Source organism: Lethenteron reissneri, chromosome 21, assembly GCF_015708825.2.
Source record: "Lethenteron reissneri isolate LAM-NWPU_2019-01 chromosome 21, ASM1570882v1, whole genome shotgun sequence".
Taxonomy (NCBI): domain Eukaryota; kingdom Metazoa; phylum Chordata; class Hyperoartia; order Petromyzontiformes; family Petromyzontidae; genus Lethenteron; species Lethenteron reissneri.
This window is the reverse complement of record NC_083799.1, coordinates 2,820,744-2,838,200: the sequence shown is the minus strand read 5'-3', so window position 1 is coordinate 2,838,200 and position 17,457 is coordinate 2,820,744. Positions and strand designations below refer to the sequence as shown.

Below are 17,457 nucleotides of genomic sequence, written 5' to 3'. Positions count from 1 at the left end.
GCCGTCGCCACAGCCTCCTTCACCTCTATTGCCGTCGGCGGCCCCCTCCCCTCAGCCCCGTCAGATCCATCGCTCCATCACGCCGGACGGGGCTCTGAGAGGCACCCTCTTGGGGGACGCGCCCTTTGACTGATGAGGTCACGTCAGCGTGGAGGCTCGGGCGCGGGTGACTTCTTGAATGAGCGTCGCGCGTGTGCGCGTAGTGGCGGCGCTACGAACCCGGCGAACCGAGTTCGATTCCCGCTCGCGGTGGCATGCGTCTCGCTGCGCATCCCCCCCGCTTGAAGGTTAATGCACATGTGGGACCCCCCCCCCCCCCACACCCGGCCTTGGCCACCCGGCTCCATGCTCTCGGTATCCGGCCACCGTCAAACTCGCCCCAATTTTGCTTTCTCTCATGGCGAGCAACAGACGACCAGGGGACAGATGGCGAGCGCTTCTCATTTAAACTAATAATTGGGACGATCTGTTTGTACGTTTACCGGGGACGGTAATTAGATTAATTTATAAGCCGCCCGAGTACGTCTGCTGAAATATTTGGTGCGTGAAGAACCAGGTCGTGTTGTGCAATCGTGTTGTGCGGTCACGTGAGCTACAGGTGACTCATGAGTGTACTTCACCAAACCTGTCACAGCCGATTAACGCGGGAAATGTGCTCAACAAAGCCAGCACACGGCTATCGATTTCACAATCCCTTCGCTTTCTCCCAACAGTATTTCGGAGTTTCAGCTACAATACTCCCATGCCTAGAAAATGGAACCCATTCCGCGGTGTAGAATTTCAACCGCACGTGCCCCGCCGTCGAGAGATGCCTATCTGAGGCAACATTCCTCTCCGCACTCATTGCATAGGCACGCAGGGCCCTACAGCGAAACAATGCCACCTCAGCGAGGGGAGCCAAACCTGCCATCTGATCTGTCCATTGAGGGAAAGGCACTGCCTTTTCAATGGCCTGGTTAAAGGCTTGAATGGCCGAGTTAACGGCTGATGTAAAACACTTGCACGAGCCTTCCCCGTGCGGTGAGGTAGGCGTTTGAAAGAAGCGACTGAAACAATATTTTTTGAAGGATATTGCAACTGACAACTGAAACTGCCTACTGTTAAGTGAAATGCTTTACGTACACTTCAATTCCCCTGCCTTGCGTAAATGGTTCTCGATGTCTGGAAGAGGATATCCAACTGAAGATGTTCCGCAATAAATACTGTTTTTTTAAAACACGTCGAGACAAACAGAAGTCGGCAAAAGTCAGCGGGATCTTGTTTGGCAGTGTACGGACAGAGCGAGGTGTGAATTAATAACGACGCATCCTGCATACGGAGCTTTACCTTTAAGAGGGAATGGGTCAGCTCAGCAGCACAGACTGACACACACAGGTTCTTCTGACAAGGTCCCTGACTCCCAAAATGATATTACAATAAGGTGAAGGTGAAGAGGTCATCACGACGAATCCCATTGACGTCACTGCATCCCACGTTGTTTCCTTCTGCTAGATTTGGCATCTGTTGCATTTGCAATGTGTGACCTCGCAAGTCTGCCCTTACAGTATCCCACCATCTGGCTGCACGTCTTCCCCATCGTCACTGACATCTGGATGCCACTTTGATTCTTGTCTCCATAACCTGCGCCACTCATCACACGATCCTTTTCATGATTTTGTTCAAGTTGTTTCCCTGCGTCTGGTAAGACATTCCCATCGTCATCCACATTCACCTGCATTCAAAGGCTCGGGGAACATTTTGTCGGTGCTTTGTTAACATGCACCGCTAAAACCGGCCAGTATTTAAAACAATGTAGTCCCTAACACACGTTTCTGTTTGCTGTGGAAATAAAGCCAGGCAACGTATTTTATGTCGGGATTTCTACACGAGCAAACATCCTTGATTTAACATGCAAAGAATCTGGACATATACCGACTTTCTACCCCCCCCCCCTTCTCCCTACGAAGGGAAAGCAGTTGATGACAGAGATTACTCTATGGTGGTCCGATGTTTATCGGCATTGAGGACGAAAATAATCGCTCCTGATGGTTTCCCTGCAGCAACCAAGGCTCAGCAGTTCGTTTAAATACCCAGATAACTGCAGCAAATCACGCGGGCCAGTGAAATGCAGAATGAATGAGTTTGAAAGGCCGTCATGTCTAATAAAAAAAAAGTTACAACCCAACAACGAGCGCATTATGTGAACTATACAATGTGCTTCAAATTACAAGGTTAGTGAATGTGTCCTAAACTGTGGTCTAACATATTACACAGTTTTTCCAGGATGCGAATACGACTAAAATGGTCCTTGACTTCAATACAGATGCAAAGTTATGTTTGAGGTGCAGATTGGTTTTAAACACAACTACAGTACTGCTGCTCATGATGGCCCGTGAACTACAGCACGTAATGAAGGACTCTTTGACTAACCACGAATGTTAAAACGTGGTCCAGCGATCTGCTAAATTACTCGCTAGGTATCATTTTTCTACATTTTATTATCGTGTTATGCGCTTATAATTATTAAAGCCTACGCACTCCAGCAGTGCGCATTATCTTAGCGTTCTGAGTCCTTGCCTGGGCATGCACACTGAATGCAAAAGCACCCCCAAGTATCGTATAGCCTCTCATATCTTTCAGCGCAGGATTTAACAATCAGAATTAGAAACGTTTGCGGGAGTTTGTAAAAATACTGCCGCGCATTAGGCAGACCGTCAACACGCCTTCAAAGGCTGCTGCTATGCCGATTTAATGGAATATGTCTAAACAAGACAATTTTTCCCTCTTCCTCCATTACATTTAGACACGGTTTGGAAGCAAAGACCATTTGCCAGCAGATGTTGCGCTTGGCGATTATCATATTAAACAGAAATGAAATGAGCGCCGCGTACCCATTTAGCACATAACGGCATTACGTTAATGATTATGGCCTTCAGTTTTTTACGGGATAATGGCCAGGCCTTGCTAATGGTTTCTCAGATTGTGATTAAAGCTTTTTCCAGCATCAGCTGGAGTTGTAAATGAATGCCGGTTAGCACCGATTATGCTTAAAAGGGTTAATGTCTTAATATTTCATGCAGTTACCCTGCGTCCCTCAGCCAAGGAGACGGTTATTAAAACGAATTACAGCAATATTTGTAGGCAGGACTGCGAGAGCACGTGGAGAGATGGGCTGGTGAGTGAGAGGGCCAGGTTCTCGTTGGGCTACTGGGGTGGGTTGGTGGGTGACAGAGCGCTGTGGCAACTGACGACAGGAGCCACACGTCGCCCTCGGCCAAATCTCCCCGCTCTCACATGCGGGGAGGGGTTTTTGCAGTTGAGGGCGGCAGGTAGGTTCCAGGTGTCCTCGTGAAGGCGCTGAAATCTCGTGGGTGGGAGTGGCTGGGTCGACTCAGCAGTAAGTGGCTGGAATACTCAGTGCTGTGTGCGTGTGGACGTCAGCTTTCGAGAGATATAAAGGTGGCTCGGTGTAAATGTAAGCTGTACCACCCCTTGTGTGTCATACCCGCTTTAAAATGTGCTCACGAGAATCGCCAGGATATTTTGTAAGGCTCAATGGGGGATCTTTTTTGTTTACTTTCTGTACGGTAGTTTAAGAAAACGATCATTGTGATAAGGATGTGACGGTACGCCTTGCGGGCATCATAATTGGCCATGATCAGTCCACTGCTAGATGAAGGTGTCCCCAAGCTATTACCATCTCTTACAGTTCTGTGATGCAACCATCCGTGCAGCTCTATCCTCTCGGTGCACCGAGAGGATAGAGCGTTGAGATCCATTGCTAGTCTCAACCACTGGCCATCGTCCCTTCTAACGACGCGTCCTGCCCAAGCTTGTAGGGGTACCCGTTTTAAAACTAACTACGCTCGCACTCATTGCACACAAAGTTGCTTGGCCACAAATGAACCACAATACCTTGCTGATCTCGTCAAAGGAGCATAGACCATCACACACACTCCAGTCATCCTCGCAGCAGCAGCTTTTAGCTAACCATCGAACAGAGACGGTCACCGCATCGCGTGCTTTCAGATGCGCTTCTACAGCCGTCTGGAACAGTCTTCCTTCCGATATTAGAAAGCCACGGCAGCTATGCACTTTTACATCTACATTGACAACTTATTTCTTTAGAACTGCTTTTTGTGTTTAGTTTGTTGTCCTTCTGCTGCACCTCCGATTAGCACGGTTGGCTACGTACGGTGCGAACGAAGTTCAACATACATACACACTCGGCTACAGGATCATGCAGAAATACAACCCTACCTGTACAAACACCGCTCTGTTGCGTCCCAAAGTCAAACAAGTGGTGGGAAAATATATTACGGCAAATTCACGTGCACACCTGTTTTAATATTGACAAGGCCACCTTCTCACCGCCAGCACTGGCTCTATGAAGTTGGTTGTGGTCAACTGCCCGCATCTGATAAGAGGCTGATAAAAACGACTCACACGAAAGTAATCATACGTACATCCGATGACTGCGTCCGTCATGACTGGTATATGTTTTTGCCACGTGGCAGCACTTTCATTCCAACGTCTACCCCTGTCAAAGACACTCACAGTGTTCTGCTGGCAACAATGCCAAATGTATAACAACACGCTTAAGCGGACAAAACTGAGCTAACCAGAAAAATACATTTGCTGGGGCTCGCGCGAAGCTGCAACATCCCGTGACATTTGCAATGTCAAGAAATAAAAGCTTTCTGGATCTGTTTTTCCCTTGGGTTGAATGCATTAAGCCAAAGCAAGAATTTCGCCTATGTCAGTCAGCACTTTATTTATTTATTTGTTTGTCGAAACTGCCTTTACGTATTTAGGGCCCTTTCCCCAAGAAATGAGAAGTCTGTTCAATTTCATTTTAGATGAATCCTCAGGCAAAGATTTGAACTCACAAAGTACTAATGTAACAGCTTTGTAACACCGCGAGGAAATCCAGCATCATTATTGATTTTCTAACCGCGCTATGCAATTTCAAGCCGGCTGTAGTAATCGCCCTCCAGTGCTTCCAGATGCCAGCCCCTTAACAACCTCTGCCCCAACACATTGTTTTGTCAGACGCCGTTGCTTGCTTGTTTAGTTCACATGTGAACATTTAGCAATGACCTTGTCTGAACCCGTGTGATCTGGTCAGCAGCAGGTCACACATCGAATCGATAAGGGAAAGTAATTATTTCATTAAAATAAATGTCCAGGTTTATTTTTTCTCCCCCCCCCACCCAAGAAATAACAGGCTCTGGATAGGTATGTTAACAATAACATGCATTTGCATGACAATATTCACAATGTACAATTTGTATCATCACGAGACGTATTACCATCATCATAATCATCGTCAATTCTTCGTCAATTTCAGCTAGCAAATTGATCCACCATGCTTTGTATTATGTCCTCTTAACTTTAAGCAGAATTTTCTTGCGTAAAATAACATTGAATTCAAGTGATATTAGCCGGCATGTTAACAGTATGAAATGTCTACAGTATAACCAATTGTATTTATTGTGTCCTTGCACACATACACACAAACACAATTGTGTGTGCATGCCCGTGTCTTTGTGTCTTGCTTACCTGTTGTGTATATGTGTGAATGTATGTATATGCGTGCATCTGTGCAGATATGTGCGTGTCATGTGCGTGGATGTGTACGCGCGTGTATGCATGTGTGCGTGCACGCAATGTGTACGCGTGCGGATGTGTGTACGCTCGTACATGTGCACCCGCGTGCGAACGTGTTACGCGCGTACGCGTCTCTAAGTTTGTGTGCGTGTAAATGTTCACCCCTGCGTGCGTGCGTGCTTGTGCGGGCCTGCGTGCAGGGTTTTTTTCGCAGAAGCATCCAAAAAAACATGGTGTACACTTGCCACCGGGACAAGAGCTGCATAATAAACAAAAGCACGCGCAACCGTTGCCAGTACTGCCGCCTGCAGAAGTGTTTCGAAGTCGGCATGTCAAAGGAGGGTGAGTGCAACACCGAGGCAGGGAGGAGTGTGCTTGCTGAGTTAAAAACAGATTTTTTTTTTTTTAAACGGCCTTGCCGCATCATCATTGAACACTCTTTTATTATACGCGCGTGTACAGATTAACGTTTTTTTCTGACAACGTAGTCCCGCATTTCATGCGTGGTGGTTGCCCATCCCAAGCACTCGCCAGGCCCAACCCAACTTTGGGATCCATGATCCGACGAGACCGGGTAAATTCCAAGTGATTTGGTCGGGGGGCAATGGCAGAAAAAATGCATTGTTGTATTGTACTATGCTCCCAAAGTCTATGAGCCCTGCTTCCACCATCCCCCACTGACCAGCATGGTGAAGTATGGTTAAATGATCCTTGCAACACACAAGGCGTGGGGAGGCCCCCGTGCAGCAGTGAATTGACAAGAGTGCTTTATATGTGCGATGTTTCAATCAATGGCCATTCTTTAGAGCTGAGAGAAAAGGCAGTGATGTAGATTTGGAGGCTGCTTTCTACCATGCTATAAACATGTGCTGCCAGTCATGAGAAATGATCAGGTGCATATTGGATTATTGCCGTCTTCTTTGTTGATCAATAGCTTGTATAATGCTGACTTCCACCATAAATCAAAGTTGGCATACTCTATATTTTGTGTACGTCAATGATGATGATGATGCTGGCGAGGTGTTTTTCAGCCAGTTGAGTTCTATTTGATTCAAAACAGGTGCCTTGAAAAATTCGTGAGATGTGCAATAACATCATCGTGCATAGCATATCTCTGCAGGAATGATGTTCAACAAAACAACTTTTATTAAAGCACGGCTGTAAAGTAAACAACGGAACATTGATATTCAATGAGCGATAAAGGTGTCAATTCAACAATCCAATACCACATTAGAAGAAGGGGGGGGGGTGAAACCACAGAAACCATTTCGTGGAAGGAGAGGGGGCAAGGGATGGGGGGGGGGTGCCCTCTCTGTTATTTCATCTTTTCCAAGTGACCCCCGGCCCCCCCTCATCCAGTCCAATAAACGAGCGACGCACGCTTCACACGCGTTCCCCCTCTCATGTCGCCCGTGGCTTCCCCGCCACCGGAGGTTGTGTCTGGTAGTCCAATTACCGACCCCCGGCTGCCGCTGCCCAGTTCATGCATCATTTGACCTCTGACTGCGGCCCTCATAAATGATTCAGCCGCCATGAGAGGCCACTCGGTTCTTTCGTGTCTCGCCGGCACACGTGCGTACCCACCACGCCGGTCCCGGTGCACGTGCAGGCGGTGGCGGTGGCGGTGGTGGTGGCAGTGCTGGTGTGTCGTGCATTTAGCGTCTTTCAAAACCTTTCCCACATCTTTGCGCCTGACTAGGAAGGGGCTGGCGGTTGGATGCACAGGCCAGGCAGTGAAAAATATAGTGTTTTATGTCGATGTTGTTCTAACTGATTATACTTTACACAACGTTCTATGCGCAATCAGCGACCGCGTGTAATCATTGCGGAGCAGTTTAAAAAAATTGCTTGGCAATTACGTGTGAGCGCATTCTTCCACCGCTTTGTTATAATTATTCTAATAGCAACGTAAACAATGTAAGCCTCAGAGTATAGTACTCTTTAAAGCCCCAGTTTATTTTCATATTATTTTCACTAAAACTCAGGTCTCCTTTTTTAAAGAGGTAATGCATCTCAGTGACTTTTAACCAGGTTAAATTACGAACAATTATCCCAACTGGTTTGGACCGCACATAGAACGACAAAACACAATCTAATGAATTACATATCGAACTAAGACTTAAAACGCTCATTGTTCAAATGCAGACAAAACTAATCTCCTTGCACCAATATTGAGACTAGTGGGTAGACAACTTACACAAGTCATTTACTCAGCGTATTCACGTCATTAGCACGTCGTAAATTGCAAATACTATCAAGTAATGGGACACACAACTCACTGGTTACTTTTTTCTAATCCATGTTTCAAATATGTTGCTAAATGACATAAACAACACACACACGACTTCACATTAAAAACATTACAATCAGATTGGCGAATAGAGCCGTTGATGTGTGGAAGGATGAGGTTTGCCTCGATGCAACATCACTTGCTCCGTTTGCTGGGGCTTCGCAAAGCTTGACGCTCTTTGACGACAGTGCTACCATGAGCATAAAGTGTCCATTCTCCCCAACAAAGCTTTCCACTTCGCTAGTTTTTTGGTTTCGGTGAAGAGACATCATTTTCCCTCTATGTCATATTTGCAAGGGTATTGTTACGGAAATAAACTGGCACTGTTTAAATGCCATGCAGTATTTATATCATAAGGTTGGAGCGGTGCCCAGTTCATCCCTTGCTCGATCTACTTGCCGTCCACATGGACTGGGTATTAAGCAGAGAATACTTTAAATCGGCTTGTGCCCAGCGCTCTGCCCCGTAGTTTTTCTAAATGCGGCCTTTGCTCGAAAAGCAGCCGATCCGTCCGTGCTCGACAGCAATATGTGATCTTAGGATGTATTTACTCTGACTTGGCCGTGGTTCGGGGGACTCCATGGAATTTGTCAGCAAAGCCGGCGGCGCTCATGCAAAGTGGTCACTCGGCTAATGACTGATTTTACATGCGTTTACGTCCATCTCCACCCATCAGCGCATAAACAAAGAATGCATACCGTGCATAAATATGACCATGTATGTAACGCAACACTTTAATCACAGGAACCAGGCAGGATCCTCACAAATTATCTGTGTAACAGCCAGCCTGATGATACCCTCAGCGACCGGCATCTCCACTGACAAACATAAACGCCAAGTGCCGACATCGCTCTGTCACAGCGAAGGAGCAGATGGTCAACAATATCCGTTGTGCCCATCAGCAGAATGGGAGGAAAGTGTTTAGGTTGTACACTTTTTTAAATAACCACTATCTACGTGGACTGGAGAATAGGTTCAGAGTAATTGTAGCACTAAACAGGCCTGTAGGAAGCAAGTGCAATCAAGCATTCCTTTCTTCAACATTTTATTTGTGCTTCGAGCAAAGCTTGTATGGATTTATAATGGGACGTCCGTGTTTTTTCTGCTCAATACCTGCTTTCATTTGAGCTTTTTTAAGCCTAGGGAATCTATACAAATGTGATGGTTGTGTAGAGGGAAATGCTCAAGAAGAAATATGATGATAATTACAATGTGCATATATCCCATATTTAATCAAGATGCAATTGTATATTCCTTCTTAATGCATCCCAATATTTTTTATTGAAAACAGATTGAGTCATTTTAAAGGATATGGGTGTAAAATAACTTGACATTCACATTTTTATGATAATTTATATTACATGCATGGCTGATATGTCAACGGTTCTAAAATTCTACTTTGGGGACAATATATAGTATCTTTTAAATCCCACAGGAGAGCTTAACTCTCCAATAACTGTATGGGCACACAGATTCTGATCAGAAACTAAACAAGTAAATTACAACCTTCACGAAATTCATCTCCTTGAGCAGTTTTAACTCGTTTCTGCCAACTTTGCCCTTTGGACACGCGGACTGTTGCGCTGACAGAAAAGCGTGCACGTGTTTTTGTTTCTATCTGGCCAACGAGCAGCAGTGAGGAACGACCGCAACAAAAAACGCAAGGAGGTGGTGGCGCGTAGCCCGGAGAGCGTCCCCCGCAGCTACGAGCTGAGCCCCGAGCAGGAGCAGATGGTCGACAAGATCCGCTGTGCCCACCAGGAGACCTTCCCGTCACTGTGTCAGCTCGGCAAGTACACGACGGTAAGCGCACCGCCCGCCACGATGCCGGCCGTCGGGGACCATGGGCGCTTAAAGCAGCGTGTGGAGAGAATTGGGGGGGGGGGGGGGGGGGGTGCGCGCTGGCCGGGGGAGTTGCAACACCGATCCAGACTTTGTGTGTGTTTTGGGAATTATTTCAAGGGCAGGCCCAAAGATATATATTTTTTAAACTCTCAAGCAGCGAGCGACATACAACACTGTCGAGGGGGGGAAAAGACGATGGGAGGGAATTCCAAGGTCAAGCAGTCTGAGGGAAAAAGCATAAAGTGTTGTGGCCTACAGCGTGGTGGGGGGTCGAGCACAGTTTGGATGCAACAAAATAGTCAGTCTGGTACCAAGTCCTCAGCATTGGTGAAGGAGTCAATTAGCGAATATCGACGGCAACAGTGACCATTGCAGTCGGGATAGAAGACTGGTAAGGAGCAGCCGCTGGTGAGTGAGCGACTGGAGTAAATGAATGAGTGCTGAATGATGAACCTCCCTAACCGCTTTATGTTGAATTCTATCACGTGCAATGAGGTAGGATCCATACTCTTTGGTTCTTTCGGTAAAGTCACGTAGGTATAAAATACAATTAATTAAATCACGACGTTTCGATTGCAACACAAGCAATCATCATCAGGTGGGAAAACCACAGCAAGAAAATGTTTTGCTGAAAAAAAATGTCTTGCTGTGGTTTTCCCACCTGATGATGATTGCTTGTGTTGCAATCGAAACGTCGTGCTTTAATTCATTTTCTACCTACGTGACTTTACCGAAAGAACCAAAGAGTACGGATCCCTGCAGTCACGAAAACTTCAAATCTAGGTAGGAACTAGGCACTCCACCGCAGATATGACAACAGTATTCGTGTACAATTCTAAAACACACAGACGAGTTACACAGCATAGCCTCAAAACCGAGGCAGCAGCGCGATCCAGATTATATGTGTGTAACAGTGTTATTGGGCCAAGATGCGCCGTTCCTATGCAGTTGCCGGCAATACCGGCCACATGCCAATAGGGGGAAACAGAGGGGCTGAGCCCCAGTGCTGAGAGACGATTGGACCATAGGGCCCAATGGTTACCCCTATGGAACAGTATTTAAAAGGGGCAGACCCCAGACCCCAGGAGGGGGGCTGGGGATGACATCATCCCCGGACCCCAGACAAGAAGTCTCCTGAAGACGGAAGAGCCCTAAGGGCAGAGCTGCACCCCTGGCAAGGGTCGGCTCCAGCTTGTATACCAGTGAAGATTCAAGCTTCACTCAGGGAGGACTTGTAGATTAGCCAGTGAGAGGCGGTAGTCGTCTGGAGAGTGACCTCCATAGTGTATCGGGTGCGAGGGGCCGTTACCCATCTGTGTTAAGTGTTAATCGTTAAATAAAAACTGTGTTGCCTCAGAGAACCTCTCTTCTAGTTATTCAACCCCCTCTGACAAAGAGTCGATAGTTGATGGAAGATAATTTTAGAAGTCACAAACAGCGAAGGATGTATTTGCTTACAATTTAAAAGAATGTTTTGCGAAATTGAATACCATATTTCCTTGTTTAACTGTCTGTATAATGTAAAACTGCATATTTGCAAAAATGTTCGAAAAGGCAATCTGATTTCGCAATCACATGGGAATTTCATGTGGCAGTTGGACCCTATTTAATTGAAACTTTAAATACAATTCTTTGCGACATGACAAAGCCACAAGACACATCAATTTCCGCTGAAATTTGCAAGCTAAAACGCATGTACATTGTTATGTGTGCTGTTGGCTATCTTTGGGTACGTGTGAAGGGTTTTCGGTGGATTAATGGATTAGGAGATTGTATAAATACCCTGCGGCAGATTCTTTATAAGAGACCTTCATCTGCGAAAAATGCCCGGGGTTGGATGCTTTGAAAATGCAAACCAATGTAAGCGGAGTCAGCAGATTTCGAAAAATCGAGAAAAAATGCAATCTTGGCACACGACGTTGTGATCAATTCATCATAGGCATGTCATCATGCATTAAACTACAGTATGGCATACGTCGTGAGCTATTACAACTACAGTCACCACTACAGATGCTTAAAGGCCACTATATACTGCACACATGCAATAAACGCACATACACGGCATTGTTTATTCTGCTGTTGTACTCAAAAGCAGGAAAGTGTTAACAAAACACTAAGGAGACTCATGAATAGACCATGAATGTGCTCATTCATGGCATGGCCGATGTGACATTTTGCAGAAACGCAAGTGGCCGTTTTAAAATCCACTGTGGCATTCCAACATCACTTTTGTGACCGGAAACATGGCAGGAACGACGTGTGACTGAGGGCGAAGGGGAAAATGAGCTCACCACTGCCGGTTCAAAGGTTATGCTGCCAGAGGGCACTCCAACCTCCCCATCCATCAGTGAAAAATGCAATCCATTACACTCGTGTGCCCGAGCCCTCCTGGCAAAACCACTGGCCAATGGAAAGAGGGGCCAAATTAGGATACTTACTAAAAAATATGATAAAATAATATGCTCTTTCATTCAAAACAGCGCTTGAGCCAGAGGGCTTATGCATAAATAATGTGTACATTAAACTTCTGCCAATTAAACAAGCAATGCCCTTCCACATGAGGCTCATTAGCACACATGAAATTGTATAATTTGCCAACTCTATAATAAAGTTAGTTGCTACAGTATTTATTGCTCTATATAGGGAACATGAATATTAAGGTAAATTGTGCTGATGAAATATTAAAAAATGTACAGCCACTCTGGGTAATAATTTTATTTACATAGTATAATCAAAATAAAAAAAACGTGGCAATCTAAGATGGGCACAGAGCTAGCTTGAATTAAACTAATACTGTGACGAAAAAATAATTCCCACAAGGCTGTATAGCCAATGGGATGTGTACTAAATACTTAATATTGTATGTGGTGGGATGGGTATGGGTTAGGAGGCATATTGTTTGATTATTTATTTAGATATTAAGAATACATTTTTAAACAGCATGGACATTGGGATTCATGAGAATTCGAAGTATACTTTTACTTCCGTTTTGTTTTCACTTGTCAGGATTTCAGTATTCTACACCTTCATCACTCGTGTTGAGGTTAAGTTGCAATGTCACTTCCCTATGTACAAGTATCATTATCAATGTGCATAATCAATCCACTGTTGGATGAAGGCCACTGCCATCTCTTGCGGTTCTGCAATGTAAGAATCCACCTGGCATCTTCATAAGCATTGTCTCAATATGTACCTCCCACTGCACAGTGGCTAACAAAATGCCCTGGAAGGTTGTTATGCACCAATGCATAATACCTCACACACGATACCCTCTGACAGCCCACGATGCTTTGGTCTCTGTTTTGAGAATAGGTTTCCCTCAAAGAGACCTTTCACGGAAGAGTTTTAAGTCTTATTATAGAAAATTCAACTATTTGTATATCTGGTTCTCAGTGAAAACTAACACAACAAAATGAAACATGTCATGGGAAAATATCTCCATCTTGTAAAAATACACGCAGACAATTACATTGGAATAGCAGCAACATCGAATTTCTCTACACCACAATCTCACATTTTAATTCAGAACAAATACATGCATTTCGTCCCTCCATTTCACAATGGAACAATGGATCAAATGTCAAGTAAACTTTCATAATCGGCAGTGATAAACAATCCAGAATTTAACAACAGAAAATGTGACAATTCTCCACGATTCACCTAAACATTCTGCTAGCTCATACCGTAAAATCATCTGGATAGCATTATTACATTCACTAGGTTTAACCATTTTTCTAAAATATGACACCGTGGAGATTTCCTATCGATTGGTGTGGATTTGCAAAGACGTTCAGTCTTGCGTTGTGTGTGAATTATAGAAAGCTGTGCAGCTCACGGATGTTAGTACCGCTCTAGTTATCAAGTTACAATTTAGTATTCATAATAACAACAAACCGCCAGTCTCAACTTATTTGAATGTATAATTTAACATCACTCTTGCACAACATTTGCAATTGTTGAAGCTAAAGTACATTCTACATGAATTGGTGATGTAAACCATTTTACTATTTACATCTCTATTTTAAATGTTTGTATACGCATCATTACACGTCTGCTATGTATGTGATCACTTGACACCGTCAAGACCCTTGCAAATGAGGAATTATCCAGGTAAAATATTTTAATAAAAAAATGTTATAAACACATTGTCTTCTCATAATTCCCAGCCCCCAAATTTCATAAGAATTTTGTGTGAATGTTTAACTTCTTTGTCGACCCCACCGTAAGTAGCCAATTGTGCGAATCGGAGGTACGGGGAAAGGACAACAAACGAAACTAAAAAAGCAATTCTAAAGAAATGAGTTTTAAATCTAGATTTAAAAGTCATCATCTTAGCACCGATTATCACCGCTGTTTTTATTAACGCCGATGCACTACTAATGCCTACATATAAATTATAATCACAAGCATAATAATAATAACCATGGAGCATGACTGGTGAAATTATATTTTTTTCTTCCACGGGCAATCAGACAATGGACATAAATAGGAAATGAATGCGGCATTGGCATTGAAATGAGTGTCGTCGGGGGACGTGGGAGCAGAGCGGCTCCCCAGGGTTCGCATCTCTCCACGCATTCCATGGCGCGACGCCGCGCCAATGCCGCTCGTAACTTCACGGAGTTCTTTTTTAAAATATTTTTTGTCTCCTCCATAACATTTACACATTTCGCGAAATTTGTTTCCCAAAGTAATAGACTCTGCGATGAAACCACGTTTAGCCAGATCCCAAGGTTTTTGGGGATATCCCGCCAGCATTTCTGTCCATTTTGGACCGTGCTGTGTTAGCTGCATAAAAACAGCGTTTAGTGAAACCACTGTTTAATAACGGAGAACTGTGCGCGTTGGTGTGTTTTAAGCGAGTATGTTTTTGCCATCTTGCAACTCGATCCAACAAGTGCGTGTCGGTATTGCTAATAGACAGTGTGCAAGGAGAGCATTACCAAAATGCTTGGTGCTCATGGGGGAACATTTGTTACCAATGTCTGAGCTAGGCTTGAGGAACTTCGCAAACGTTTTCAGATAAAGTATCTCGCACCTGATTAATATATTGGTGGAAATGACTTTTCTGCCAAATCAATGGGAAATTATAGCAATTTGGCCATTTTACTAGCAAATATGAGTCCTCCAACATCCAATTCAAGCTCATAGTGCCATAAATCTGGGTCAATTTGATGTTTAATAATAATGTTACCCAGGGTATACAATGTATAGGTCAGGAGGTTGGAAGAGCCACTGCAGTTTATATCACCACACCTCGCCATCAAAACTGTTGCAGTCAACCCCAGATCGTCAATCTCTGCTATTACAATCTCCCACCGCCTGGTGTTCGGCCCTGTCCCTGGTCACTGAGTTTTGTGGTGTCATTATAGTGGTAAATGTGTTTTTAAACCTATAATACATTAATACGAAAGTATTTGAACAGTAGACTTGTTGTTGTAACTTTCTTACCTGCCCCCATTGTACATCTGTGAATAGGAAATTCATAGCTCATCATATTCCACCAGGATGAATTCATATTTAGTGAATTAATAATTCAAAACAGATAAATCAACAGCGAACATGCAAGCTCAAGGCCAGACTACCAAAGTCAACTTGCGAATGTTTCGTCTCGTGCAGAACTCGTGCGCCGACCACCGCGTGCAGCTGGATCTGGGCCTGTGGGACAAGTTCAGCGAGCTCTCCACCAAGTGCATCGTCAAGATCGTGGAGTTCGCCAAGCGTATGCCGGGCTTCCCCAGCCTCACCATCGCCGACCAGATCACGCTACTCAAGGCCGCCTGCCTCGACATTCTGGTGGGCATCCACCCCAATCCGCATATCCACCCCTCCTCTTTAAAGCTACATATTTTCAGCTTTTATAATGCTCTTGGTTATTTCCTAGTTTTACTTCCATTGTGCCAGCTTGCATCATGTCTTGGGATGAAGTTAGCCATTCGGGACTCCAACAGCACAATCCATAAGCTATGCGGTTAGAGAATAGTCCAAGAAAGCAGACATCACAGAACTACTTCTAATATGTCTTAAAGTTTACGTTTTGACCACACACGAGGGGGTGAACTTTTGCACGTGCAATGTTATGGAAAATTGTTTGTTGCATGTCAGTCAAACTGATATATATTTATTTCTAATTCTCACTGCAGTCAAGGGCGATTTGGGCTAAGATTATCAACTAACTCCACTTGAGAATCAGTTTAATCGCTGGTGGTTGCCAATACTCAAAGCCAGTTTCTCAACGGTGCCGAATCAGTGCTCTGACCTCTGAACTCCCTCGCCACCTCCAACAACTGTCTTCCCAATTGTTAAGCAGATGAACTAAGGCTTGATTGAAAAGTTGCCAGCAACACAGAGTAGCACCCTTTTCCAGAAACCTCAGGAGAATGGGGGAAATACTTCTAATGAAGGATATGCTCATACAGTACATACAAACATGGAAAAAAAGACTCGAGCACCTACCAACATCCTAAATCAGATACCCAAAGAGGGTAAGGTACACAACAGCATGAGACACTGACATCAGAAAAGCAATGTGTAATATGCTAAACCCATGCGATGTTTGTAGAAGATAGAATAAACATCTCAGCGTGTGCTTCAGGACAATTTGTGCTTCCAAAAAACAGTTGATGTTTCAAATTGTGTGTCTCATGATTACCCCAACAACCACATGCCCCTTCCATGCCCTCAGTTGAGAGGACCAACTCGTGGGAGCTTCTATGTTCAACGCATTTTTTTAATTAAACCTCCATTCATCCTTAAGTCTTCGTGAGCATGTGGCAGTGCAGTCCTGGCAATATCGTGGTTCTTTTTTCGTCACAGTGTCTCATTGGTCACTTCATTTAATGTAAATTATTGGTTTCAAGATGGTAAATGTTTTTATTCGATTATGCTTCCCAATCACCGCCTATAATTTTCAAACAATTTTTCTTTTTTGACAAATTGTTTACCCAAGCCTGCTATTTTCCCCATTTATTTCTCTCGTGCATTTCTTCTCGTTCTGGCGTTAAAGGTCGTCCGTTAAAATGTCAGGCCCTGCCAGTAAGACAGATTTACTGACCGAACGGGGCGGTTATTGGAAATTATTTTTCAAACCCTTTAGGGATGATTTAACCTTCTCTGCGTCTCTGACTCTCCTTTTTATTATCCCTTCCCCTTCACTCCACTCGGTGCGAGAACCATGTTGTCTTCAGTTTGAATACCTGAACGAGTAAAGCCAGAGAGAATGGCCAAACACACGTACACTTTAGCGGTTCCTTATTGACGCCACACTTGTGACATTCGCCAGGACCAATCTGTAAACCAAGGCTTTAAAGGTAATAATATCACCACTAAATATTGTACACACAATATAAAAGTGAAGGATTCGATGATGTCTATTTTTTTTAATTTAAATACAGGCACTTACATATGATTGCAGTAATACCAATCATTAATGCATTTTATCAAAAATGTTATTCATTGTATCTCTATATTCAATCATCCATCGAAATTTAGAGAAGTGCAATTAATTTTAACCGCTCGGATAGCTACAGGCTTAGTACATCCTGGAAGCGTATTATTAAGTAATACACAATACATATTACAATTCCTTACAGAGGCATCACATACGAATTAACTCATTACTAATCTATTATATAATTACAATACCCCCCCACCTCCGCCTCTGATCTCGAAACCTGATGGGGTTCAGTGACGACGTCGTTCTGCACTATTTAAGACCAGAAGCAGGTGGATGG

At 44.2% G+C, this 17,457-nt stretch overlaps 1 protein-coding gene across 1 annotated transcript in view; it reads left to right on the top strand.

The window, feature by feature from the left end:
- The window catches only part of LOC133345045 (retinoic acid receptor beta-like), a 75,994-nt gene that overhangs the window by 51,037 nt on the left and 7,500 nt on the right, over positions 1-17,457 (top strand). The window contains 3 exon segments of the mRNA XM_061555436.1: positions 5,790-5,931; positions 9,513-9,682; positions 15,344-15,520. Coding sequence (XP_061411420.1) covers positions 5,790-5,931; positions 9,513-9,682; positions 15,344-15,520 — 489 coding nt within the window.